This window comes from Sapajus apella, unplaced genomic scaffold, assembly GCF_009761245.1.
Source record: "Sapajus apella isolate SASKATOON/1434 unplaced genomic scaffold, GSC_monkey_1.0 scaffold88, whole genome shotgun sequence".
In the NCBI taxonomy this organism is placed as follows: Eukaryota; Metazoa; Chordata; class Mammalia; order Primates; family Cebidae; genus Sapajus; species Sapajus apella.
The window spans coordinates 802,485-830,379 of NW_022437028.1; the positions used below are offsets into that span (position 1 = coordinate 802,485).

At 45.8% G+C, this 27,895-nt stretch overlaps 1 protein-coding gene across 5 annotated transcripts in view; it reads right to left on the minus strand.

Annotated features, from left to right (window-relative positions):
* The window catches only part of AUTS2 (activator of transcription and developmental regulator AUTS2), a 1,216,826-nt gene that overhangs the window by 4,550 nt on the left and 1,184,381 nt on the right, over window positions 1–27,895 (minus strand). For 2 of the 5 annotated variants that reach the window (XM_032254887.1, XM_032254882.1), the window contains 12 exons: window positions 24,695–25,163; window positions 23,071–23,324; window positions 21,757–21,998; window positions 20,098–20,142; window positions 16,857–16,952; window positions 14,408–14,479; window positions 12,977–13,006; window positions 11,218–11,289; window positions 6,324–6,465; window positions 3,147–3,224; window positions 2,221–2,304; window positions 900–1,122 (listed from right to left, as the gene is read on the minus strand). In XM_032254887.1, the coding sequence (XP_032110778.1) occupies window positions 900–1,122; window positions 2,221–2,304; window positions 3,147–3,224; window positions 6,324–6,465; window positions 11,218–11,289; window positions 12,977–13,006; window positions 14,408–14,479; window positions 16,857–16,952; window positions 20,098–20,142; window positions 21,757–21,998; window positions 23,071–23,324; window positions 24,695–25,163 (1,807 nt within the window). The remainder of the gene's footprint in view (window positions 1–899; window positions 1,123–2,220; window positions 2,305–3,146; window positions 3,225–6,323; window positions 6,466–11,217; window positions 11,290–12,976; window positions 13,007–14,407; window positions 14,480–16,856; window positions 16,953–20,097; window positions 20,143–21,756; window positions 21,999–23,070; window positions 23,325–24,694; window positions 25,164–27,895) is intronic. The other 3 variants (XM_032254883.1, XM_032254884.1, XM_032254886.1) reach the window with 3 other exon arrangements.

The window sequence follows — 27,895 nt, forward strand, 5'->3', positions numbered from 1 at the left end:
CACACACACACACACACACACACACACACACACACACACACACACACGGTATACATAGAAAAGAAACATTAAAGATTTGGACCAAATTTGAATCTTAAGTACGACAAAGAAATTGGGATTAGGTATTTTCTGTCAAGCATATTTGTGCATTCCTTATCAGTTCATTTAAAGTGAAAATAGCCTAAAGAAAGAAAGAAAAAGACATTTTGTCAAGAATGCGTATGATACTCTTTGGAAAAAAATACTGCAAGACATTCCTCTTGAAGGCTACTTCTTTTTTAGGCGTGGGTTACCAAGGGCAGAGACAACGGTTAACAAAATTAATTATCCTCTAGTGGAACTGAAGCCAAACCAAAACTGCTTGTCGACGTTTCTCTACAGCTAGTGAGTAAAACTGTATTAGTCATCTGTGAGCCCCAGGCTTTGCGTTTGAACAAAATTTGAGAAAAATATGAGGCAATGCAAACATGGCTTTCTAAAAGAAAACAAAAAGAGAGGAAGAGAGCGAGAAAAACCTATGGATGGTTTAATGGACTGCACGGACTTGAAAGCAAATATGGAATTGATTCATGCTGTGTGTGTCCGGCCCGAAGCTCCAACTCCCTGTCTCCTAGAGAAAGACTTCTGTTTGGACATGCTAACGGGGACTCGGGACGTGCTGCTGTGTAACTGCCACTGAGACCGGAGTCTGTCGCCAGCTCTGCTGTCTCCTACGGTCACCATAAGTTACGGACCACGGGGACTGCGAGGGCTGCGGGCACTGGCTGTGGGGAGGAGCTGAGGCTACCGGGGCGGGTGAAGCACGAGGCTGGGACAGGGAGGGTGGGCGGCCGGTCCCACTGGTACTTGGCACAGAGCAGGCTCCCCCGTGGGGACTCGAGAGCGGTTTCTTTCCGTACCTTTCTTTGTCATCTTTACTAACGGATGAGTCTCGTTTATCTACATCTCTATCTCTGTCATGAGCTGCAGCGGACGCGCTGCGCTCCAGCTCCCCTGGCTTCAGCCAGGGCGGAGGGGTCGGGAACGACGGAGGCGTTCGGTGCAGCCGGTTCCAGGGTTCGTGAGGATTGCTAAAGTTCTGCACACTGGGGCCATCCTTGTGGCCGAACATTGAGTTGGGTGCTGAAATGGTGAAGTGGAGAACAAAAAGGTTTAAGAGAAATTATATAATCTGCTGTAATGAAGGTACTTACCAAAAAACTTTTAACAGCATTCAGAGTTAAAATGAATACATATTATTGGGAGCTGGAAAAGGAAAGGAGATTAACACATTCATTAGAGGAAGTCTTGTCCTACGCTGGAGAGGTAGCTCACAGCTTCTTTTCTCTTTAAAACCAAAAGCAAAGGTGGAGGCCGAGGAAATTAAAAAGGCAAAGGGGCCACATGGGTAGCGAGAGGACCTAATTCAGCATATCCGGTGCATGCAGGAGTTCCAGGCATGCAGAGGGTGTGGAATGATGGTGGGATTGGGATTAATAACTCAAAATGAACTCAGAGCAGAAGTCACGGTGTTCTCTGCCCACCACCGCCCTGTTCAAGTGTCACCAGAGAAGGGACAGGGCCTGACCTCAACAGACACAGGTCTCCTTGCTGTACTTTAAAGACGGGAGGCTCGGAGACATGTTTTATCTCTTCCCGTTCCCGGAATATATGGCATGTGGCATGGAGGAAAACAACTGCGTACTCAGTGACTACTGTTTAGAACGTGACATGGGGCTGTGACTCTTCTCCTCATCGAGATGGGTGTTTTAAATAGTAGAAACCCGCAGGGTCCTCCCAGATGGAGAATGAAACGCTGCCACATCTTCATTATCCTGAGCCTGGTGTTGTCCTCCTGTTACTTTTCATTGTGCTTTTGTCAGTTCCACTAATGCCAAGGGCAAGATGAAATGTAACTACTGCCTTCATTTCTAAGGTGAGCTGCAGCCAAAATCTTTGGGGGGCAGAGGCGGAGTGTGGATGAAACTCCACACTTCAGTGAACTCTCTGCAGTGATCAACTGCCCCTCAGAACGGGATACCCACATCGCGCCGCCCTCACGGGGTGGCTCTGCGCACCTCCACCTGACCCCCCCCCCCCCCGGAAGGCCCGCTTTTGCAGCAATATAACCTGCATTGGTCCCCCTGGCGCAGTTTCCTTTCGCTAGAAAGGTCTTGAGCCATATGCAGATCACAGAGACAAAAAGTCCAAGGCAGATTTTTAAAAGTTAGAGGTACTCACTAACGGAAGGATTTCCAAGTCCGCCAAAGGCATTGCCGCCAACTGCTGCTAGCCCTGTGAATGTAGACGGCCGATTAAAAGGCTCTGCGAACAAGACAGGGAAGAAGGAAATGGTCACGGGCTCTGCTGAGAGAGGAGGCCGGAGCTTCCTGGGAGCAGGGAAAGTGACGCGGGATCCCTGCTCTCTCTACACCCTGACCTGGCCTGTCCCACTTCTACTGGATGATGTCAAAGGTGTGCATTACACTTGGATCTGGGCACAGGTTGGCAACACGTTTCTGAGGGCTCTGCTTCCAGAACCCTGTATTCTGCATTACTCTTCCTTTACCCAGTGGGGGCACTACTCCAGCCCCGGGGTACTAACTAACAGAACAGACAGGAGGTGGCATCTGAATCCATGATCAAACTGCAAAGGTGCGCCTATGACACGCCCTACGTTGTGCAAGCCAACGCCTGCACGCTTGCAGACAGGACCGAGTACACAAAGGCCACACAAAGCATGCTCCTTCACTAGGAAGACACTCTAATCAGGGCAGTGAGGTATGGAGTAACGCATCTTCATAACGGCAGTCTGTTTCTTTCCGCTCCCTAGTGGTGACCTTCACTACACAGTAAGCGCTCACCATCTTCTTCCAATGGGCGGGAGCAGGCTGCGGTAAACTCGGATTCCCTGGGGTACCAAGGAACGGCTCTCGCCCACTACACCACGGTGAGTGTAGGCAGGACCCCTGCTGAGCACAGCTTACTACCGAAAGGATGTGGTGTGAGACATGCTGAAACTCCTGAGAGCGCACATCTCCTGCCTAAGTGGTAAGCGAGGTACCTGGGATGCCCCCCAGCTTGCCGGGAGGTGCGTCGGGAGCACGGTAAGCGTGGCAGGTTGCCTGAGGCACACACCCCGGTTCCCATTAGTTTGGGCAACTCACCTAGGTGGGCGGCAGGGTTGAGGAAGTTGCTGTGATGAGGAGGTGGCCCAAAAGGGGTCCCCGTTGGGTGTGCAGCACCTGTTAAGCCAAACATAACAAAACCAGAGTTGACAAAAAGCCCACTTCGAAGATGCTGCTGGCTTCTATTTGCCTAAGGGCCCCGTGAGAAAACAGGTTCAAGGGAGGTCACAGCTAAAGTCCACCCAGGCCCCGCAGGCAAGACACGGGGTAAAAGAAAATGTTTCTGTTGGGAAGCAGAAAACAAATCATCCCTTTTCCTCATTCCCCGTGTGGCTGGCCACCACCAAAAAGGGCTATGTCTTTTTTAGCTTATGACACACAGTATGACGAAGACAGTGATAACTGCCCAGGGTCCTGGGCGGAGGGGAGGCTCTGTAACCAAGTCAGTTTGGAGAAATACTGGATTAAAAAAAGCTAAGCAAGTTTCTGTACTGAAGGACTTCTTAGAGCCATTAATAAATTTACAGGCGCCTTCGTCCTCTAAGAGGGAAACATTGGGTCATGGAACCCCTTCCTCACAGAATGTCTCGGAGGACCACGTTTTCACTCTGAGAAGTACTGTTCTAGAAACCCAGTCCTTTATCATCCCTGGCTCAGGAGGGGCGGTCCTGAAGTTGTGGGTCTCCGCTGTGCTGCTCTGCAACCTTGCAGAACCCCTTCTCCTGAGGAATATCTTAGTTCATATGCACCCACATGGAAGGATATTGTAAGGCCCAACTCTATGGAACTCATTAGAGTGAGTTAAATGCGGTGTTAGGAGATGAAGTCCTCTGATGTCTCTCAATTTTCAATGCTAGGAAAAGCTGGTCGATTCTTATGTTTTGGGGCACTAAAAATCTTTTAACTGACTGTGACAGGTTTTTGCTTTGCCTGCCAGGGAACTCAGGTCTAATTTGGCAGTTTCCTTAAGTTTTCTTTTTATCCACGTTTCTTCCTCTGTTCTGTGTTCTGCTTCATGTCTATTTCTTGAAGATGCCTCTAATCCTTTTCTTGAAGGAAGCCGGGAAAGGAACGAAGGAGGGAGAGAGAGAAGTGAATTAGGTAAGGACATTTCTAGAGGCTTAGGACACCAAACGGGCTTGTTAATATGAGGCCACTTACTCCCTAAGGAGGTAGCTCCCTGGAAGGCAGGCTTTGCCCTAGACAAGATATTCGCCAAGGTCATCTGAAGAAGTCTCTAGTTTATTAATGGCATTAGCACCCAAAAGTAAGATGAAAATGGCTAGATTTCTTAAGTATGTGCAAGGTATAAACATCGGTTACAAGTTTCACCAAATAACCATTTTGGGCAGAATCCAACACACCTTATGCTAAAAAAAAAAAAAAGATTATACTTCCATTCTATAATATAAACAGGGCCTGGATAAATGAATTTACTAATAACTTCCACAAGCCTTTGCATGTTGTCTAAGTTCCTATAAACAAATATTTCCTTAGGAAAATGGATTAAATGTAGGGGGGCTGTTGCTGTCTACACTCTGTTAACTGAATTTATGTTTTGGATTGCTATTGCCTGGGTTTGGAGAGGAAGCCAGGCAGTAGAGCAGGAAGATCATCCCAGTCACGGAAGCTGAGAATTGGAAGGCACCTGAGGGGTTCTCTAGCCAGCCCTGCATGTGGCTTATTTTCCACCTGGGAAGTGTAAACATGATACCCCACCTCCACAAAGTGAATATATGCCAGGATATTCATCAGGCCTTAGCAGTGTTGTTGGCTAAATAAAATTTTGGCCACATACTGTCTGTGTACTGCAAGCTAATTAATGCTTCAATGAAGACCAGAGCTTTGCTGAGCCCAGGGCCCCCAGGGGTGACTTGCAGTTCCAGAATTATTGAAGCCAAAGAAGCCAATTCATCTACTTGGCTCAAATGGAAGCCAGAGAGAAATCTCTCTATTTCTCTCCAAAAATTGCTCTTAATGTAGCCCTGTCTCTGCGCCTAGGTGCCATGGTAACAGAGCCTTCAAATATGTCCCCAGACAGAACTGACAGAGAAAAACCTGAGACCTTAGCCAATCCCATCTCCCCTCCAGGGGGAGTCACGTGCTTTGGTAGCAAGGCCCATTATAATGATGATTTCTTGCAATGTGGGTGCTGCTCTCTTCCTGAACAGAAGAGCCAGAGGTTCACCAACAGTGAGTCTTGGATAAAAGCCTGAGGTGGCAGCCGGAAGGGTGGCGGTACAACCTGTCCCGTAAGGGATCAGAAATGGGGAGCCCCTTGACTGCTTGCGTCCAGAAGAATAAATTCTACCTAGCAGGGCGGGTATGAACTTATTAGCAGAATGACCACAGCGCCATCAGAGTTAATGGAGGAGAGCTTTGTGCGCCAGAAATTACACTTAGAAAAGCTGTAGAGAAGACAGAACGGTAAGAAACCCTTAATACCAAGAGGGCACCTCTCATCTGGCTCAGGCCTTACAGCCACTGCCTTTTGTCTGTCTGTCTACCTGGGGCAGGAATGGGCAGTTCTGATGTGTGAATCGTCACTCTCTACCTCACCCCGTCTTCACGCACACGTGGACAGTGTGTGTGAAATGAATTACAGATCTGGTAAACAGGTTACATGGGCGTTTTACACCGTTTCCCTAATTTCCTCCATCGCTATAACCAACCAGGCAATGGTGTGACGTTCTGTAGCAGAGAAAACCAGTAACTGGGTGGCACCCTCCCTATCACAGACCATCCTCCCGGCAACTGCCTTAACCGTCTCTCTTTGTCCTCAGACCTTCAAACCACAGCATGACTGAGCATGCTGGTGCAAAATTACAGTGCTCTGCGGACACCACAGTAAGGGCGACCGCATCCGTCTATAATTCCTGGCATTGTTTCCTTCCGATCTGCCCTTGCAAGCCTTCTGATCTTTTTCAATAGCAATTGACATGCTTGTGGGTTATGCTGGTTTAATATAGAAGCAAACAATGAACTGAAGCAACGTGAATCCCTGTAAGGGAAAGATGATCTCTGCTTCCTCCTTTAATGAAAAAGAGTGTATCAATGAGGAAGGCCCACCTCCCTGGATGTGCTGCGATGCAGCCTGGCATGAGCTGTGTATTTGTAGGTTGTGATTGAGCCGCGGCACAGAGCCCGAACATCATTTATTTAGTTACCTGAGAACTGCACTTCTCAAGTCCGTCCCCGACCCAACCCCACACTCACCAGCGGCAGAGAACAAAGTTGAAGGCCGTGCCAGGTCATGGGGGTGGTGGATGGCTCCAAAGAGACTGGGGCCTGGAGGGCGGCTCAGGAACTCGGGTTTCAGTCCAAAGTCCAGCTTATGCGGGTCTGACTGCATCTGTTTCTACACAGCAAGGGGAACAGTAAGAGATGAAATCCCTAAGCCAACAGCAAGGAAGAAAGGTGTCAGTGAAGAGCTGGAGCCTGTGAACGGTGCACTGGGGTTCAAGTGTACAGGTACTGTGAGAGAAAGCAACGATCCAAAAACCATTTCACCCTCAACTGTCAGACCTGCAGGCCGGCAGGACCTGCTACACCAGAAATACCAAGTGACAACACTGGTGTTTGGTCTTTCCTTTTTTTGAGATGGAGTCTCACTCTGTCGCCCAGGCTCGAGTGCAGTGGCGTGATCTCGGCTCACTGCAACCTCTGCCTCCTGGGTTCAAGTAATTCTCCTGCCTCAGCCTCCCAAGTAGGTGGGATTACAGGTGCCTGCCGCCACACCCAGCTAATTTTTGTATTTTCTGTAGAAACAGGGTTTTACCATGTTGGCCAGGCTGGTCTCGAACTCCTGACCTCAAATGATCCGCTTGCCTCAGCCTCCCAAAGTGCTGGGATTACAGGTGTGAACCACCGCACCCAGCTGCGTTTGGTCTTTCAAGTTAATGGTTTGAGAAATAAAACCATATCCCATTTATGGAGACTGCCACCACTCCCAAAGTGGTTCAGTATTTTGCTGTAAATGTCCATTTTCTTAAGATTTAAAATAATAGTGTTGTAAACCTCATTTTATTAGGAATTCTGCATGAATAATCTGTATAAATTGTTTAATGACTCTTTGCCATTACTCTAATACATCACAGTACATTAGTAACCAAAGCTACAAAGACATATTTGCATGTCTACAAGCTAACTTTCAAATGATCATTGTTATATAATTAAAAAAAAAAGCAACCACAAAGAAAAACAAAGTAGGAGTATTAATTTAACTAACAGAGGGGGGTTGGTCCAGGTAAGTAAACCATAATCCCAGCACTTTGGGAGGACAAGGTGGGTGGACTGCCTGAGCTCAGGAGTTCAAGTCCAGCTAGGACAACATGGTGAAAGCCTGTCTCTACTTAAATACAAAAAATCAGCTGGGCGTGGTGATGCACACTTGTAGTCCCGATTACTTGGGAGGCTGAGGCATGAGAATTGCTTGGACCTGGGAGCTGGCGATTGCAGTGACTGAGACTGTCTCCAAAAAAAAAATAATAATAAAATAAAAAAAGACTGTGAAATCCTTATCATGGATAGAAATCACTGTTTCCTCTTATTTATCTGTCATCAGGCCAATCTTTCCGCCCACCATCCTCTTAGGCAGTATAAATTGGTTCAAAATCTTCCTCTCAATCTTTGCCCTGACATCATTCTCTAGGCTGGAAGCTCTTGCACCAGCATGGTTTCAAAACTGCCCTGCCTCCTTGTTTCTTGACAGCTTTCTCTTTGAACAGGCTTCACACCACCTCGGATAAGCACGGCACCCCGGGCCTGGGGTCCTGGGACTTGCCGATTCCAGCTGACATTCCCTTGCTATGACATCTTCCCCATCCAGTCTCCTGCCCTTAGCACCTGCTTCTCACTTTCACTTTTTTGTTTTTTTTTAAAAAGACACAGGGTCTCACTCTTCTGCCCAGGCTGAAATGCAGTGGCATAATCATAATTCACTGCAGCCTCCATCTTTTGGGCTGAAGTGATATTCTTGCCTCAGTCTCCTGAGTAGCTGGGACTAAAGATGCATGCCACCATGTCCAACTTTTTTTTTTTTTTTTTTTTTTTTTCATAGAGACAGGTCTCTCTCTCTGTTGCCCAGGCTGGTCTTGAACTCCTGGGCTCAAGCAATCCCAACATGTTTGCATTAGAGGCATGAGCCACCGTGCCTGGCCACTCTTCCTATCTCTTGAACTCATCTGATGCTCTCAGCCCCTTTAGCTCCATTCTAGCCTCAGCTCAATCTCCCTCATGTGCTGAGGGATCTTTGCCTGCTGTACAACAGCACAGCCCCATGAGGGGCATCTATATTGACAGAGCACGGCGTGAGGGTCTGAGACAGGGAAGTCTGGCATTCCCTTACCGCTGAAGGCAATGTCCCACTCATCCCTCACCTCCATTGAAAGTGAAACCTACCCGTGCACCTCTAGCTGGAAGTGATACCCAGTAAGAGGGCACATGCACTTTCCTCACTTTTTATACACACACTCATTACTGAACTCTACATAACTAGATGCCAGGAAGGATGCATGCCCCCAGCCCAGCACAGTGAGGGACTTGCAGGCGTAGGCTCTTTCAGTAAACACCGGGTGAGTGACTAAAGGAATGCATAAATGAACTTCACAGAGAAAGGGAAGATGCAGTTTCTGCTCAAATCGACAGGGAATGCTATAATGAAAGTCCCACTATCAAGTAACAGCCAAGCCTCAAAACCAAGCTTCTAATTCACTATGAATCTTTAAAAATCTTTTGAGTACCTCCTTTAATTTGGTGGCCAAATTATTTAGTGCTAATATTGCATGGTACATAGCACAGTTCCATTAACCACAACTTAGGGCCATGAAGCAAAATAGAGCTTGGGGATTAGAAGCAGTTTGCTGAAAAGGGAAGATGAACGAAGTTATCTCATGTTCAAGAGGTCTTTCTAATTGAATTGGGATAATGAAAGTTGAAGTCACTGGGGACACTTCGACACGAAAGAAGTTGCTAAAGTGGCACGTGCAGCATCCCTCACCACTTTTAACAGAAGTTACAAGGAAGATGTGCTTTACCTACCGTTCCACTAACCACATCAACCGCAACAAAAAGTGAATTGAACTCATCATCAAAATCTAGTTAGCTCTTCAGAGCAGACACATTTTCTAAGACAGACCACAAGGCTTCCCATTAAACTTCCCCTAATGACAAAGTACAAGTGAGCCAAACTCACTGATAGTATTTAAGAAAGAGGAGGTATTTGGCAATCAAAGCAAAATATCTTAGTGACCTCATTTACTGAGGTTTGTTGCTTAACTTTTAACTAGGTTTTATTTTTTTACTCATTTTTCTTTTTTTAAGAGATGGGAACTTGCTATGTTACCCAGGCTGGACTCAAACTCCAAGGCTCAAGGGATGCTCCTGCCTCAGCTTCTCGAGTGGGACGGGATTTGGGTTGTTTTATTTTAAAAATCATGTAACCCTTTTAAAAACATTTCTCTTCCAGACGAAGAGCTCTATCTCCTGGCTCATTGGTCTCCTGTATTTCTTTCATGAGAGCTCCCAAATGCCATTAGGACTAAAAGCTTGTTCATGAAGAAATCGACTAAGTGAAGCTTATTGGATTGCTTGTTTGCGCCCGTTTATGCCGGCATCATCACACAATCTGTAAAGACCCAGACTGTAAAATACGGACTTGTTAGTTACTTCGTTCCCTAAGCCAAGCGCTGACCCTGTATCCAGTCACTTGCGGAAGTTCTTGAGCTCTTTCTTACTGAGTCATAAAGGCTCTAGCAAATCATAGAAGATATTCATCCCTATGATGAAAATACAGACAAAAAAGAAAAATCATCTTTGGACGACAGCCAGGTAACTGGCCAGAACGTGGCTCCTGCCAGGACTGACGGTATTCCAGCCCCCGGCACTGACCATCAGGAGGACCCATGACAGTGTGGTAGCAACGTCTTCATGTAGGGCATGCGTGACGCTACCATTTTCCCAAAGCCAGAAAATGAATGCGCCAGTCGCCATTTTTGCAAAAACCCAAAACCAACATTGATTTGTAGCTCTTCCTAGATGCAAAGTATTTTCTGGATTCTTATTGTTGGTCACTATAATTTTATTTCCAAAAGCTTTATTTTACCATTTAATCCATATTCAAGCTCTTTGGATCAATAAAATGACAAAATTATAAAAGTGGGGGGAACAAAACACCAGGGCATTATCAGTTTGTTTTTGTTTTGTAATTTCACTCGTGGTTTCCCTAATGAACAGTATGATTTCTGAACTCCTGGGCTTAAGCAATCCAAAGTGCTTAGCTTGGCTTCCCAAAGTGCTTGGATCAGAGGTGTGAGCCACGGGCCTGCCTACTGTCCAGATCTCTTGGGCTGCTGTGGCTTGCACTGTAATCCCAGCTACTTGGGAGGCTGAGATGGAAGAACTGCTTGGGGCCAGAAGTTTGAGACCAGCGTAGGCAACACAGTGGGGTCATCTCCACAAAACAATCAAGAAGGCTGGGCGCGGTGGTTCATGCCCGTAATCCTAGCAATTTGGGAGGCTGAGGCGGGTGGATCATGAGATTAGGAGTTTAAGACCAGCCTGGCCAAGATGGTGAAACCTCGTCCCTACTAAAAATATAAAAATTAGCCGGCTGTGGTGGCGGGCACCTGTAATCCCAGCTAGTTGGGAGACTGAGGCAGAGAACTGCTTGAACCTGGGAGGCGGAGGTTGCTGTGAGTGGTGATCACGTTAGTGCACTACAGTCTGAGTGACAGAGCAAGACTCCATTTCAAAAAAAAAAAAAAAAAAAAAGAAAAAAAATTAGCCAAGCATGGTGGTATATCCCTGAAGTCCCCAGCTGCCTGGGAGACTGAGGAGGGAAGATCACATGAGCCCTGGAGTTCAAGACTTCAGTGAGCTATGATTGTGCCCTTGTACTTTAGCCTGGCAGACAGAGTGAGATCCTGACTCTAGGGGGGAAAAAACAAACAAAAAAAGACTTCTGAGTAGCTTTTCCAAGAGGGGCTTGACCCTTCCTGACTATGGGTCTGTGGAACCTGTTCTAAATGCCTCCTTAAGCAGGTTCTCCTGAGTAGGTTACACACTCACATTCCCATCCCATTCTTCCCTGTGCCAGGAAGGCTGGACTGACCTTGACTTTCTGTTGGTGGTGGTAAATCTGCCAGGCGATGTGAACATGCATAGCACACCACTTCCCTGGTTTCTGGAACAAGAAAGAGCAACGTGGTTAGGAGGAAGACATTTCAGAGAAAACCACCTTCAATTTCCCCAAAGCTTTCAGCAGATTTTGGCTGCAGAGGCTTTCCCCCCCACCCCATGAAACAAGAGTGCTTTGTACTCTCGAAGTGCCTTCCATCAGCAGCTCTCCAGCCCAGTCACAAGGGAGTCACAGCCAGCTCCCCCTCTCTCCCCACGAGGGCTGCTACTCAGAAAACCACATTGACAAGGACCTCCCCGGTTACCAAGGACAAGATGGCAAAAGCCTGAATCCCACACTCTGTGTCTTTTTCTTTTCTGATGCCAGCTGGCAGAGCGGGAGCCCTACTTAACAAATGCTGCCATGCTATAATGCAAATCAGCTGTTGGGAAGAGCTCATTAGTGAATGTCTGTGAGTCAACTCAAGAGGGTACGGAGCCTGTCCTAACCTCCCCCAGGACTGTGGTTGTTTTTATTTGAACCCCCAAAGTGGTACAAAGAAATACACCACATTTTGATTGAAGCCCAGTGACCATAAATGCTAAGAGTCAACTACCCATTCATGTTGGTGGGGATTGTTCTTAAGTTTAAAGGAAAGAAAAGAAACAAGGAGAGGAATTCCTTCCTTCCTATTCTCTAGGCCTCCGTAGGTCTCAAGTCCCGCCTCCACCCTCTGGGGTTGAATTTGAATCCATAGCTCTCCAATTATTTTCATGTCTTGCTTTATAAGGAGTGGAGTGCTATGAGTGCATTCTCTTCTACCAGTCAGCGGGCAGGGACCACCTCCTTACTTCATTTCCACTAAGTAATCTATCCATAAGCTCGAAGCGCACGCTCAGTAACTACTGGATAGATGAGAAGAAACACAGCCTCATTCTACAGCGGCAAAGAACAGAAGATTCTGGTTTCTACAGTAAGGAGCAGCTGCTGAAACATACACTGAGATGCAAGTCTGGGTCAGTTCTCTTGCAATGAAACTATGAGTAGTTTGAAATCACAAATAATATACTGCCTCACCTAAGTGATGACACAGTTCTTTTTCCCCTGGAGAAATCAAATTATCTGATTATATGCCCTAGAAATGACTTAAGTATAGCAAGAAATCTGCTGTCCATCCATCTTCTGTCCAACAAGTCACCATGCCTGCCTCACAACCCCCAGGTAGTCGGCATTCATTCAGAGGTCATCACACTGGCTGCTCTCCAGACCTCGAGAACAGTTTGCTTTAAGCAAGATGTTGAGAAACCAAATGCTTATAGTATCTCCTTCCTGCACCTTAAGAGGTCAAGAGGCTATGACAAGTCAATGTCACTTGGTGCCAAAAAAGGGAGCCGCCAGCCAAAATTGACCCAGATATGTATTTTCTAAGTGCAAGAGAGACTAACTTCAGTCTATAGATGAAGTCTTTTCCCCTTAAGTTCCAACTAGTCAAACCTTTTACCAGAACTGCTAACAAGAGATCTGACTCAGCTGAACTTGGTAGACAAAAAAGCCAGTGGCCTGGCTTCCTCCGACCGTCAGAGCAAAACAATTTAGGCCATTTTCAATCACACTACCTGAAAAACCCAATCACTGCCATTGCATGTCTTATTCCAACTCTTCTATGGTTTATTTCCTTGTAATAGACTTGTATTTTTAACTCACAGGGAGTCAAATAGAGGTTGCAAAACAGTTCTATAAGAAGCTTTCTTACCCTTAACATAGGTCTGAAAGGATCTGTCAACTGTGAAGAGAAAATGACAACTTGGTTACATGCCTGTCACTCAAACAATTGCTCTAATTAACAAATTTGTAGTGCTTCATTAGGAGGGGAAATTAAAATGTTAGAATTTTACTTTTAAATGAAGCCCTTTTAGAGAATAATTAACCCATTTTCACACTATCAAAAGTGCCAAGCGCCCCCTCCCCCGCTTCACAAGCCGTGGTACATCTACGCTGACAGGCCCCTTTACAAGTTTAATCAATAGCAATGTGCCCTCCGGCACCATGATTTGCTCACATCACATACCAGGAGTTTCACTGTCTTAAGCTCCAAACCACACCAGGTAGGTCTGAGGGAGAATGACCTTCAGAGCCCAAGCTTTTAAAGCTGTATACCAACTGGTATCTGGGGAGAGGTGTCCTTTCCATCCATACAGTAGGATTAGGCTATCTTTACCAATACCCTTAAATTGATGACTTTACATTATTTATAGCTATTAAACATTTTCAAGAAGTTCACTACACATCATAACATACTTACATAGTTGAGTCATTTTAAACTTCTATCTAACTCTGGTTATCAATTTCTGACTGTCCTTATGTAGGTAAAAAGACAATATTGTTAAAGATAATTATTCTTCCATATTTACTATAAAGATGACTATAAACAATGAGGCAAAAATTATATCTGTCGTGTAACTTCAAATTCCTTTTTTGGAAGTAGCAGTGGTAATAAATTATGAATAAACAACATAACCAAAGCATAATGGATATTTTATTTAGCTCTAGAGTACAGAAGGATCCCTAGCACATTAAAAATACAGGGCCAAAGAGCCGGGCAGTAACACGAACTTCCTGACCCCAGGCAAGGGGGAGGATGTGTAGCCTGACTTCCAGGAAGAAAAGCGCTTAGCGCTTTAGTGCTTTGCCATTCAAAACATTTGATAGCTACCTCATTTACGTAAGAAAATTTAAGGAGACAGAGAAGTTTAGTTAAGTAAAAACTATACAAGCTGGCCCAGTGCGGTGGCTCACGCCTATAATCCTAGCACTTTGGGAGGCCGAGGTGGGTGAATCACCTGAGGTCAGGAGTTCAAGACCAGCCTGACCATCATGGTGAAACCCCATCTTTAAAAAAAAAAAACTACACAAGCTAACAATGTCCAATATCGGGGCTGGGACCATAAGTCATTCCTCTTTTCTCCCATTGGGAAGTCAGTCTCTTTGTGTCATATGCCCGCAGTGAGCAGGAAAGATTGTGCTTTTTAAGAGTAACTGGCATTTTCCTCCACCAAATAGAAGAACAGCTGAAATAACAGCTCTCTCAAAGGAGCTAAGGAAGATGGGAGCGCTGGGCTGGCCGGCCCATGCACACACACATACCCCTGGTGTTACCTGAGACCAAGCCTGACTTTGCACGTACCCTCGGGTCCTTTTGGAGTAAAGTGTGTGGGACTGTCCCAGGCCGAGCAGCGACATCGATAGGGTTGGATGTCTATAAATTAATTAGAGCACAGCTTAGGAAGCACAGAACAGGTGACACAAAAGCAAGATCCTTCTCTCCTTCTAAATGAGACAAGCCAAACTTCATTTGTTTGTTTGCTTCTGAAATACAAGATTCATTTTTCTCAGGGGGCACACAGGCTCTTTCTCAAGGGGGCCTGACCACAGCTTGCTCTCTCCAGCAATGGCACCTAAAAGCAGAGAGAGGTCCCCAGAACATTTCACTGCAATAAAAGGCACAGGGCCCAAAAAGAGAAGTAACAAATGTAAGCGCTGCCCTGGGAACTCCTCTTCTGAAGGAAGCCATGGCAGTGACCGTCGTTGGTTTTTTTGCTTAATCACCACATAGTCTAAGAAATGCTTAAGTGAACGTTATTGTAATTGGCAGTATCAGGTGTTTCTCATCAGAATCACTAAAAGTATTTTACAGACATTAAGCTCCCAATTTTAACTGGTAGCCAATAACAAGGAATTACACTCAGTAATTACTCATTAGCAGCGGTGGAAATGGGGATGGGACAAGAGAACCTAACTTCGGGACCTCGCGGATCTGCTCCTCGATGATTTCTAAAGCAATTTCGCTTTGTCTTACCTATTCTCACCATTCGCAAGTATTACTAATCATAACCTTATCTGTGAGCGTCTGTCCTTTGAATTAGCAACAATAAAAAGCCTACTTTGGGCACAGTCACTACTTTTTAGTGGGAAAGGATTCAGGAGACAACACCAGTTATTTTATCGAAGAAATCACAACTTCCATGAACACCCCCTACACCAGGAAGTTAAACTCGAGGGGAAAAGGAGCTCAGGTTTAGGCATGAGGCTTGACGACAAGAAGCGGGGAAGAGAGAATGAAAGAAGAAAAGCAATCAGCTGCAGTACAACTAACAATTAAGCTGGAGTTGTTAACAGCCTGATTTGCATACATATGAAGAACTCCACTAATGAACTGCAATCTACATATTCAATCAGGACGATGGCCTGGAAAGGCCTATTTCAACACCAGGAGAGACACTTTCTTGCCCAGATGTAGTTTTCTGTGTGACTGGATAATTGTGAGTGAGGGAAATAGTCTAATTTATTAAATGACCTACCAGTCTGCCTGGGGAGGCACCAGAGATTTGGTGCAACCTACAGGGGACAGACCAGGGTCTGAGGGACGAGTAAAGTGCAGACTGGGAGTTTAAAAGTCACCATCATTTTATCTCCGGATAGGAGGTGTTTAACGAGGCTGTCATAAAAGCCCTTTGTATCTGTAACCTTGCATATAGGGTGCAATTCAGTGCAGGCAAATTCAATAGATGAACTGCATTCAGTGCAATTCAATGCAGGTGATTCTGAAGGGGGGGTACCCCGCCTCTAATGCCTTTTAATTCTTTTCCTGTCTTTAGTTTTAATGCAACATGTCTTTGGAAATGCAGTTACGTGCTTATCCTGGAAGACTCTGGCCCAAAACTGCGTTTTACCTTAAGAATGAGATGGGGTGGGGAAGAAAACAGAAAACCCAAATGACACACAGCAAAATATCTTCAAGTATGAAAATGGTTACTCACACGAAAGTACAACTCTTTCATTTTTGTATGAAAGTAAAATAGGAACTGTAAGTATATTTAAAAAGATAGTGCTTCAAGAATGACTCTTCAGTATGGACCTTTAGAGACAGCTGTAGCCAACGCTGAACGGCATTATCACTGACTAGGTAGAATGGAACTTAGCTATTATCAAGGGTAAAAGGTTAATTCTACACTAGGATGTTAGTAACTGATGACAGAGTCCTGGCCAGGGTAACCACGGCAGGGGCGGGATGGCTGAGAGTGAAGGGGAAAGAAAGGAGGACCAGAATGGCAGGCGACCCCCCAACGTGTGGGCAGACCCTGTGTGCAGCTGATGGGGCTGGTGAGGGAAATAGGGAGAATGAGGAGAAGAATTCATAGGTTACAATTTTAGTTTTGGAACCTGTATCCCCACTTCTACAAGTCAGTAAGGACTCAGCTTTGTGTCTTTACTAATGACATGTATCTGAAGAATAACTTGGCGCACATGTGTCTGACATTTCATAGAATTCCTGACCAGAAGTTATGTCCACGATATTGGCAGTAAAAAAAAAAGTATTACGTATATTTTAAAGAGCACAAGAAATCTTAGCTTAACTGAGATTACGTGGGTAGTACAGTTTGAAAATTAAATTTTCACAGCCGTTTAAAACTAGACGGACTCAGAAAAAAATAGGCTCACTCTAATCCCAGTGGTCACTTAGGACCTCACTGATTCATCACTGCGCAGGCAAGAGGACGCAGAACTTCCTGCACGCCTGGCCTGGGATGCCACTTAGACACATGCCTGTGTGTTTTCACTGTGAGGTTTCTTACCTTCGGCTGAAATGCTCCTTGTAGTGAACCAAAAGGGCCAGTGGGTGGGATCATAGGGGGGATGCCCGACACTGCAGGAGGGTAGGAATGGAAGAGCTGTGGCCAAAGACGGAGAGGGGGAAAAAAGATTTTAGTAGGAGGCAAGTGACATATTCAAATTCCCTTCCCATAGAAAGACATTGACATGAGCAAGCCAAGTAATCTCAGTTTGATGCTATTAGTCAAGAAGCCATGATGAAATGATCACACAGATGTGCCATGAATGTGTAACTTAAAAAGTTAAAAGTAGTTCAGAATCAATTTAAAAGTAGTTCAGAATCAATCAGCCAGCAAATGACGTCCCGGATGAGGGCATCATTAGAAAGGGAGCTTTTCTAACTATTAATTTTGGATAGAGGTCCTAAATGATTGGAGACTTTAATGCGTTTCAAAAATAGGCGGGATCCTGAGCCAGATAAGATGCTCAATAATTACAAGTTAATGGAGTGGGGGGCGGGAAGGAGACAGAAAAAAGAAAAAAAAAAGGAAGAAAAAGAAGTCTTCATGAGTGCCGGGATTTTATACCATTAAAACTCAATTAGTACTTTTAGATTTTTAATAGTTTGAGGAAATGAGAACATATTCAGAATCCTTGCTTCATTAGGTTGTAGAAGTGGCAGTTCCAGAGGACAATGAAATTCTCTCATCTAAAATCATGAGAAATATTTGTGAAAGGGTAAAATGACTCGATGTATACTTTAAGTGGAGCTGGCAATTTGTCTAGAAGATGGATTCTCATTGCACAGACATCGCCCGAGTCTGGAATGTTACTATCGAGCTTTCGTTTGCTCTTAAGTCTCAGGTACTCAAGGCACTTCCATATTAACGTATGAAGTCTGAATTTCTATGGCCACTTCTGAATAGTATCTGCTATTAAATGAACAAGCTCTTTGGAGGACACTCAAGCCAAGCCCTTCATGTAGGAGTCCACTCTGTGACGGGAAAAGAATGATTCTGAATGAAGACTGTGAATTTTCCTAAATCAATAGCCTATAAAAGGACACAATTGTGGAAAGAAATAGAGACAATCTGAAGACAATGCAAACACATCTTTCCTTCTAAAAATTTAGTATTTTTGAGGTCCTATTGGTCTGGTTCTATCTACTGACATCAGGCCACCATACAAATATTTTAAATAACGCTCCACCCTCATGGCTGTTTATTATCTGAAAAACATAATAATTGAAGCTCTTCTTAATAAAGGATTTGTATTAGCTATTTTTGGTAATGACTGAAATTCACATTTCGCAATCCCGTTTTCAGAGCACGTCCTTTTTCTGTTGGTCTTTATTTCATTTTGCTCCCTTCAATGATGCAGCAAAGTTTTTCAGACTAATTGATATTGAACTAAATCCACTTAAACAGTGATTGCAAGCCAAGTGCCCTCATTTAAAACTACTTTTAAGTCTAAAATTCTGTTTTAGATACTTGAGTGCATTGCATCTTAATTCCCCTTATAATGTTCTAACCCCGAAAGCAGGGGAGACTAAGTACTTCATGTATTATCCACTATAACTCCTAATATGAAATAACTCTCCCACAGTACACTGAATAAAGCTGAGTAATTCAATGCATGCCACAGTAAAACACACTCACATTTCTAGTACTCTGCCTCCAGGTGGGCATTTTCCCTTTCATGTTTACAATTTAAACACTGAATGTTCTTACCACTTTCTTTTTGCTTAAGCCCATTACTGACCTCTTACAGCATACACAGAGCTGACTATTCCTCTCCCTGCCTAACAACCTGAGGCACCTAAGTAAGAATACATACATACACTTTACAAAAATTCAGGCCTTCAGGCTTCTTCTACATCTTCAGTCTAGGACGGTAGAATATGCCAATCAGAAGGCACCACAGTGGGTCCTACAAAGTAAATCTGAGCCACTTGTTGGGCACACTTAACTTTCCATATAAATTATTTTGTTAGCTGGTCCTTACTTTAAATCAGCAAAGCACAGACTAAGGGCAGAATGGTGACACCCCTGGGCCAGACCCAAAGAGGAAACCCATAGGTCTACTGGATTTTGTGTGTCCCCATGAAATATGTTTTTGTATCCCAGTACTGAGCAGGACGTGAGGGGGACCATGCTGGGAGGGAGGGAAAGGAGTCATCACTCAAATATACTTCTCTAACTTTTTTTTTTTTTGAAGAGGTCTTTCATCTTATTTCTAAATGCCTCTAGAGTACATAATTCTCCATTGATTTCTAATATTTTCTAGTCTTGACTTCTCAGCTATACTCTTGACTAACATGGTTTCTAATTAACTGGTTCAGAGTATGAATGAATTCAGTGTTTGCTGATCTATTAAAGTAGCACTTCTACTCAAATGGTAACACTATCTACAAATCAAAGCAAGAACAGTTGAGTATGGTGAATCAACATGGCTACAATCAATGTTAACCTTCTCTTTTTTCAGGTTTCATTAAAGAAAAAAAATCACTGGCAAAGAAACTTGCACATTTTCAGATAAAAATGATGCAGTATTCACCCCATCATCAAAATATCATGGAAATATTCAAGATCATTGAATAAAAAGAAGCTCTTTTCTTACAGGTTAACTGAACATTAACTTAGGGTGTTATCAATTGAAGTTCCAAAATGTACTCTTAAAATTGCATTCAACAAGTTTTGTTTTTTAAATAAAGGAGAATGAGTTTAAAGAGAAAAATATCACTTATTTCAATTTTGGGAGTTTCTCTTAATTAAGTGATATTTTTACTTTCCATTGTAACAAGCTCAACAGAACAATACCAGCCATGTGGAAGAGGATTCTACATTTAGTCTAGAGCAAATGAAAATTTACTTGTTAAAGAGTTATGAGTCAAAAAGACAAGGGACTTTCTGTTTAGAGGAAGTAATTCACTGATGACTGAAATGCTGAGATTTCAGACTCTCCTGGAACTTTAATGACTGCACTGCAGACACCTCACTTTGCAGGACAGATGCCTGACTTCCACTAAAGTGCAGCTCTGCTTTCAGGCCTTCAGAGTGCTTATGATCTTTTGATTCAGAAGATGATACTGCATCTTTACCAAAAGCAAAACACCACAAAAGCAAGCATCCAAAGTGGCGAGGAGCAATGGGATCTCTTGTAAAGATGATTAAGGAAGGCTGCTAGTCATTGACTGATCTGTGGCAAGAGCACAAAAATGGCAAAGCAGTTACATTGAATGTGTAGCATGGTAATGAAACTCACACTGTGCCGGTAGAAGGGGTCAACTTTTGTAGGGTATTTGTCAAACTGTAAAGGGATCAAAGCAAAAGCTAGTTACTTAATCTGCATTTTTTTTTTCACTGCTACAGTGGAGGTGGCCCTACAAAGCTTCCCTGTCATTAAGCTGTCATCAGACTCAATAACCTCATTACACATGGAACCGTTCTGAGCTCCTAAGTCTCCCTGACAAGAAAGCAACAGAAATGGGAGAACAAAGTGAAGAACCAGCGGTACGTTTGGGCTCTGCACATACCAGGACGCCTTTCTTCCAGCTACTTTCTTTCTACATACTGGCACTAACCAAACATCTGAACGGGGGAAAACAGACACTTATCCAGATAAATCAGAGAGAGGTGAGCATTTGTGGTCTGATTTATCCACTGAATTCCCCTATTTTTATCTTTACTTTGACAGAAAAACTGTACATGCAGCTGTCTTCTGAAATGTATTACACCCAAATACCAGGTGATCTGAGATAGGCCAGACAGCCTTTCATTCGAACAGAAAAGAGTATACTATTGTCGCCTCTCAATAATGTCATCATATTGATGCTATAACTACCCTCGGTTAAATTTATTTGTGAAACAGCTCACAGGCCAGCAGAAAGCTTTCTCAAAATCTCAGGCTCTTCAAAATCTAATTGTTGAGAAGCATAGTTCATCCAAAAAAGATACAGGATTTGCTATTAAAAAAATATTTTTGGTCACAAGGCCTCATTGCTAATATTCCTTGAAATAAAATTGTATAAAACAAACTTTAAAAAAGCCCGTTGAACAAGATGGGGGAGGGAGGGGAAGGAGAGGAAGCAAAGTTGGGTGAAGTGGACTCCTTTTAAAATCATGCAATTTATTCTCACAATGCCTATAGTAATGGCTTTAAAATCTAGTATTTCCTGCAATATTAAAAATTAAATAAGTAAAAAATGACTCAAATCCTCACTGTTAGAGACAGGACTCTATCTCACAATATTTAGCATTCTAATACAGCACTATCAACTATGGTTATTAACTTAAAAAAAAAAATTCCGAACTGGTTACGGACATGAGGTAGCCCCCAGTTAAGGCCAAGACCATGTCATGGCCAGCGGTTCCTCCCTGCAGGGATCCCTGAACACTTGCTGACAGAGCACAATACCAGATTAGTGGCTTGTCTTAGGAAATACAAGAAATAGAACACCTCCAACACAGCGGGCTTAGGGAAACCACCGGGATGAGCAAGTGGCACCCACTGCAGTCCCAGCCTGCCAGCAGAGGTCTCTTTCCCTGCTGCTCTCTCTCCTTCACCCCCACGACCCTGCAAGTGCTTAACGTGCTAGCACTTGGTGCAGAGCACAAGCAGGTGCATTATCTGTCTGCTGACAGTCCCGGGATGCTCAAGAAAACAAAACAACCCTTTAAGAAGTTAGTCATCAATGCTCGACATGACTGTTTTGAGGGCATCCACAGTGCTGGAGACAACTGCCTAGAAGAAGCTCCTACTTTAGGGCCCCGAGGTCAGAGCTGCCTGAGGCAGGGCACTAGGACACATTCCCTTCTCTGCAGCCGACGGCCGGCGCTCCCCATCCGATCTCCGGTGGCCCCGCTGCCCAGCCCAGCCCCACGTGCTGCATAATGAAAAGAGTCGTGCTCTACTTATCCTCACATTTCTGCCTGGGGTACGCACCATGGGAGGTGCTGGCGTCGGCATGATGGCGGTGGGCGGGATGGCGTGGGGGAACGGTGTGAAGGTGTGCTGGTGCGTGTGCTGGTGCGTGTGCTGGTGCTGGTGCTGGTGCTGATGGAACTCGGTCCGCAGGTAGGGCGGAGGGCCCAGGGAAGCCCCGCGGTCAGCACTCTGAGAGGCCAGAAAACGAGTGTTCAGCTCCTGTCGCAAGATGTCTTGCTCTGGAAGAGAAGAAGAGGAAGATGATGGCACCTTTCCTTCACAACAGGACATCGGAGTGCCTTCCTGTGCAGGGATATGGGGCTGATAACAGTGGCACGGGTGACAGGGTGCGGCTGGGCCCTGAGATCAAAGGGGGCAATCAACAAAGTCCAGGAGCCCAAGGCCCAGTTGCATCCCGTCTCCCTGTTCTCTACCTGGTCTCCCAGCTCCCAGGGACAGGCATGTTCTATCGACGTGGTGAACAGACTCCAGGCCAAACGCCAGAGTTCCATTCCAGCTATCACCACCAGCTGAGTAGCCCTGGGCATGGCAAATAACTCATCTGAGGACCAGATTCCCCATCTCTAAGAGGGGGACAATAATATTGCCTAACTCGTGGGTTTTTGAGGGCTAAAGCAGTTTGCACATTTAAGTGCTTGGGAATAGTGACAGCACACTAATAATGTCAGCTGCTCACATGGCAGGGCTGGCATGCCCTCTTCACGTGTCAATTACTGCTATATGGCTCTCTGTATTAGTGCCCAAACTGGGACGCTTGACTTGATTAACACAGGTGCGGAGAAAGGATCCCATGTCTACCATGAGGTGTGCCCTTAAAATTCTGGGATATATTGTCACAAAGAGTGTGTCCTCTCCCAAGGAGGCAGGAGAAGGCCCTGCCCAGTGAAAAGAAACCCCTTAAACCAGGACACAGTCTAAGATCCTGGAGCGAAACAGACACGAGCTTAGGGAAGCTTCCATCGCTCTCAGGGGAACCCAGGTGACAGGACACACACTACCTGGGTCTGACCACTCAGTGGCTGAATTGGGCTGGAAATGTCCCCAAACGCCTCCAAACAAACCCACGCTCTTTGGGCAGTGTCTGATTCGCAGGGGCTGAGCTAGCTTAGTATGGGTGCTGATAGGTATTTCTGCTGGACCTCAGGCCAGAGAGGGTTTGAAGAAGATTACAAGGCAGGAGAAAACTGTAGGCAAATGCAACCTTGCCATCGGGACAACTTGGGTAGGGTGAGACCACCTGTGAGGGGCGGTGGGTGTGGGGGGCCAAGAGCCCCGGTTCCCCCATCCTACCTGAGTAAGTGCTCCCAGCCGGGTGTCCCGGCACCTGCAGACTTCCTGATGTCAGTGGTGGTGGAGGAGGCAGAGCAGTGGGAGGGGCAAACATATTGGGGTGATGTGAGTGTGTGGGGGGCTGGAGGGTGGGCGTGAAGCTGTGCAGGGGGCTGTGATTGGGTAGGGAGAGGGGGAACGGGGAGGCAGAGGGGTGGTGGGAGATGTGAGGAGGGGCAGGCTGAGTCTTCGCTGGAGTGCTGCTTCTGCTACTGCTAACAGAGCAAGAAAAAGAGAAAAAATAAAAAAAGGTAAGCAATGTATTCTCTTTAAAAGAATCCCATCTCCCTCCCCTAAACCCTCAACACAGTCTCTCCCGCCCCGTCCTCTTTACAGATCCTCCCGTATGCACACACTCTCTGAAATCACAACTCCTGCAAACTTCCCACCGCACTGCAGGCAGAGGAAATGGAAACTGCTGCCGCAGGGCTGTGGGCCATCTTGGTGTCCTGACAGCTCGTTCTGCCTAAACCTCAGGGCCTCTCTCCTTCCTGTGGCCAGATTCTCATCTCTGCCCTAAGAAAATCCCCAGCCTTCCATCCTCCACTATCTACATCCCCTATAAAGCAACAGTTAACAAAAAGGAATAGAAAAACGACGATCTGAGTTCACCCCACCTGTCTTGTTACCTCTTAAATGAGGAAACACGAAGAGGTGAAATCCAGGTTCTCAAGTCACCTTTACGGTCTGGAGGCCACAGAAACGGCCGAGGGGTCAGAGGCCGGGCCTGGCTCCCTGGGGAAGAAACCTGCCTCCCAAAGACTGTGTCTTCCCTTCTTAGAAAAAGGCAAGGGCCAGAGCCACCAAAGCCACCAGGTTTTCAAAAGGAAAACAGTAACAAAGACACACAGCCTCAGGAGCAGTGCCGGGTTAGAATTATAGCCCCTGGGGCACCAAGGGTCGGCGCTACTTGGCGCTATACACTGGGTTTCTGCCTCTCTTTTCTTTACTGTGTTCCTCTGTGCTACTTTTTAGAAGTTTCTTTGTAACTTGGCAAAAACAAGACAGAGGAGAGACTGGATTTCCAAGCAGAAATTTCTCACTTTCTCTAAATGCAGCCTGTTTTCTTTCTTCCCTACTTCTCTGACCCACATAGGAGAAAGTAAATCACGATGAAAAAAAAATCCTGAAACTGGAATACTCATTGGGTCCCAATCTTCCTGCATTTGGGACTGCAGGGAGACCGAGTTTTCTTTCACATTTCTTCCATTAGAGACAAAGAGCCTCCCTTCAAAGGATCTGCTCACACTCCGTGGCCTCTGATGTGCCCCAGGCTTCGAAACCCAGCCTCCCACTGCTGCTGGGTTCCCTGGCCCGCGGCCTTCCAAGCCTTCCTCTCCTTCCGCCTTCACTCTCCCGAGTTACTTCTTCACAATGTCCTCACCATCCACCCATCCGAACCTGTCCTTTCCTAAGAGACCCGAGTCTCACTCACTCAATGGCCCCCTTCCCTGTCCCCAGTCTCAGAGAAAAGGATGATGTTTCCAACAAGGACACTGCGGCCTCCCTGGGGGTCCCTCTCCCACTCCCACCCGCCTGACCCCCAAGGAGAGGGCAAAAGTCAGGCCAAAGACCGGCGGCTCACCTTAAACTGTTGAGGCTTAAGCTACTGCTGTTGTAGGCTGACAGCGGCTGGGAGAGGCTCTGAGCGGAGGGGTGGGCCTGCACAGGTGGGAGATTCTGATGGAGCAGCTGGGTGGGGGAATGTGGCCTGGATAGCCTCTGCACCTGAGGCTGCGGGGCGGGCTGGAGCTGGGCCTCCGGGGCCTGCGGTGGCTGAGTACTCGGAGGTGGGGGCTGAGGCGGGGCCTCTGCGCGCTGCACCAAGTCAGGGTCCAGAGAAGGAGCTCGGAGTTGAGGCTCCGTCTGGGGCTGGGTTATCGGCTGTGCGACCTGAGGGCAGGGGTCTTTAAGCACCACAGGCTCAAAGATGGGCTCTTTGCAACAGTCCTGGCTCTTCTCCTGGCTTCTCTCTAAACCCGATATCTTGGGGACAATCGGCCCTGCATCCTGGCTGTCATGTTCTGGTAGCGTGCCAACACCTAACTCCAGATCTGCATGGGAGAGAGCAAAGACAAAACCACAGGCAACACGTGAGTGTGGGCTAAGGAGGGAGAGCAAACTCCATGGCTATCACACGGCCCCAGCAGCAGGACCTGGAACCAACCCTCCTGGCTTGGGTCCTTGTCTCCACCACCCGCAGGCACAGGAGCCCACAGCTAATGGGGTCAATGGTGGATGGAGAAAGATGAGGGAACAGCCTTTGCCCATGGGCAGTAGTGCACCTGGGGGTGTGGGAGGGGAGAGAAAAGGCCAGCCGGCCAGAGGAGGCTGCATTCAAGAAAGAAGCCTAGGGCCAGGCATGGGGACTCACACCTGTAACCCCAACCCCTTGAGAGGCCGAGCTGGGAGGACTGCTTGAGCCCAGGAGTTCGAGACCAGTCTGGGCAACATAGCAAGACCCTGTCTCTACAAAAAAAATTAAAAATGAGCCAGGTGTGGTGCTGTGTGCTACAGTCCCAGCTACTCAGAAGGCAGGTGGGAGCATTGCTGGAGCCCAAGAGATCAAAAGCACCCTGGGCAACGTGGCGAGACTGTCTCTAGAAAAGAAAAAAAGCACCAGATGTGGTGGCTCACGCCTGTAATCCCAGCATTTTTGGGAGGCTGAGGCGGACGGATCACAAGGTCAGGAGTTCGAGAGCAGCCGGGCCAATATAGTGAAACCTTGTCACTACTAAGAATAAAAAAATTAGCTGGGCGTAGTGGCAGGTGCCTATAGTTCCAGCTACTTGGGAGTCTGAGGCAGGAGAATTGCTTGAGCCTGGGAGGTGGAGGTTTCAGTGAGCTGAGATTGCACCACTGCACTCCAGCCTGGGAGGCAGAGCAAGACTCTGTCAAAAAAAGAAAGAAAGAAAAAGAAAAAAATGCAGCTTAGACTACATTCTGAAAATGAATGTTTTCTTTAATCTCCAGAAAGTCTTTTATGGTATTGCAATTAAGAAACAATAGTTGACAAGCTGATTTTTCCCTTTTAAAACAAATATATTTGTTGAATATACAAAAGAGAAGTGTTTTCAATAGCAAATGAGTCAAACATTATTTACCATCACACGGATGTTTTTTCTTGGCCTTCCCTTCCTCTTCACTTGCCACTTTGACCAAAGGGACACACTTGACATTTACAGATAATTTTTTGTTTAGCAAGTGCTCAACTTCCAAGTCAAAAGGCAGGTCTCCTAATGCCCAGCACCTGATCCCAGCACCATCTGAGATCACAGGTGCAAACGGGAACTGAAAGTTTCCTCTCGACTACATTTGCTAGCGCTTTTAAGGAAGTCCCCTTGGACCACAAGGGGGTCCCCACCCAACTAAGTTGAAGGGGTGCTGGACATTGAGACTAAGCTTGGATGTTAAATTTATTTTATTTATTTATTTATTTATTTATTTATTTATTTTTGCGACGGAGTTTCGCTCTTGTTACCCAGGCTGGAGTGCAATGGCGCGATCTCGGCTCACCGCAACCTCCGCCTCCTGGGTTCAGGCAATTCTCCTGCCTCAGCCTCCTGAGCAGCTGGGATTACAGGCACGCGCCACCATGCCCAGCTAATTTTTTGTAGCTTTAGTAGAGACGGGGTTTCACAGTGTTGACCAGGATGGTCTCGATCTCTTGACCTCGTGATCCACCCGCCTCGGCCTCCCAAAGTGCTGGGATTACAGGCTTGAGCCACCGTGCCCGGCTGGATGTTAAATTTAAGTGAAATTCTACAATCGTGAAAGAAATACAGAAAATAGGTGCTTCTTTATGGATGTAAAGGATGTGCTTCCTCCAAAGCTCGAAAGGTCTGAGGTCCACATTTAGTAGAATGGCTTACTTGAGTACCCCATAAGCCAAACTCCACAAAAATCTCAAAGCAGAATAATGAAAGACCAATATGGCATTAAATAGAAAAGAATGGCCCCATTTGGGAGTAAGGACTTTTGAATACAACTGGGGAAATTTATCCTTCCCACATTTTTGTGCCAAAAAGATGCATCCTTTTATTACTACACAGTTTTGAAACAGAAAAAGAATAGACTACAATATCCTTTGAAGTGAAGGTGTTTTTCAGGCATTCTTAAATGAACTATGCTGGGCGTGAACTTCCTTTTCTTACCTCATGGTATCAAATGTGAAAAGTATATGGTGTTCTTGTTGGTTCTATGTATTTCTGGGGTTTTCTGGGTTTTGTTTTAGGGTGTGGTCTCCCCAGGTTGTTTAGTCTGGATTGCACTGGGTATTCACGGGTGTGATCGCAGTACACTACACCTCCAAACTCCTGGGCTCAAGTGATCCTCCTGCCTCAGCCTTCTGGGCAGTGGCAGGCGTTAGAGGTGCCTGCCACTGTGCCCAGCTTACATATTTCTGTTTATGTTCCGTTGTATAAACACACTTGTTTGTCATTATTCCTTGGAATTCGCATCAAAGCAATTCATTATTTTCAAAGTTCTTTTGGTAACACAGATCAAACCAATAACAGGCACAAAAGCAGAAACAAAACTCGGGTTTATAAACAAGGCACATTTTTGGCTAACAGTAACTTGGCTATTTTCAAGTCTCTCCAAACAGCCTGAACAATAACACCAACGAAATGGGAAGAAAGCTGCATTCTTCACATGCTTCAGAGGGAGGAAAAGACAAAGCACTTGCTAAAGCCCTGATTCAATGTAACTCTGGGCTTTTCACACACATTTCTGTCCAGTGCTGTCTTACCAACCTTTCTGGGAAGATTTTGGCTTAGGATAAAGC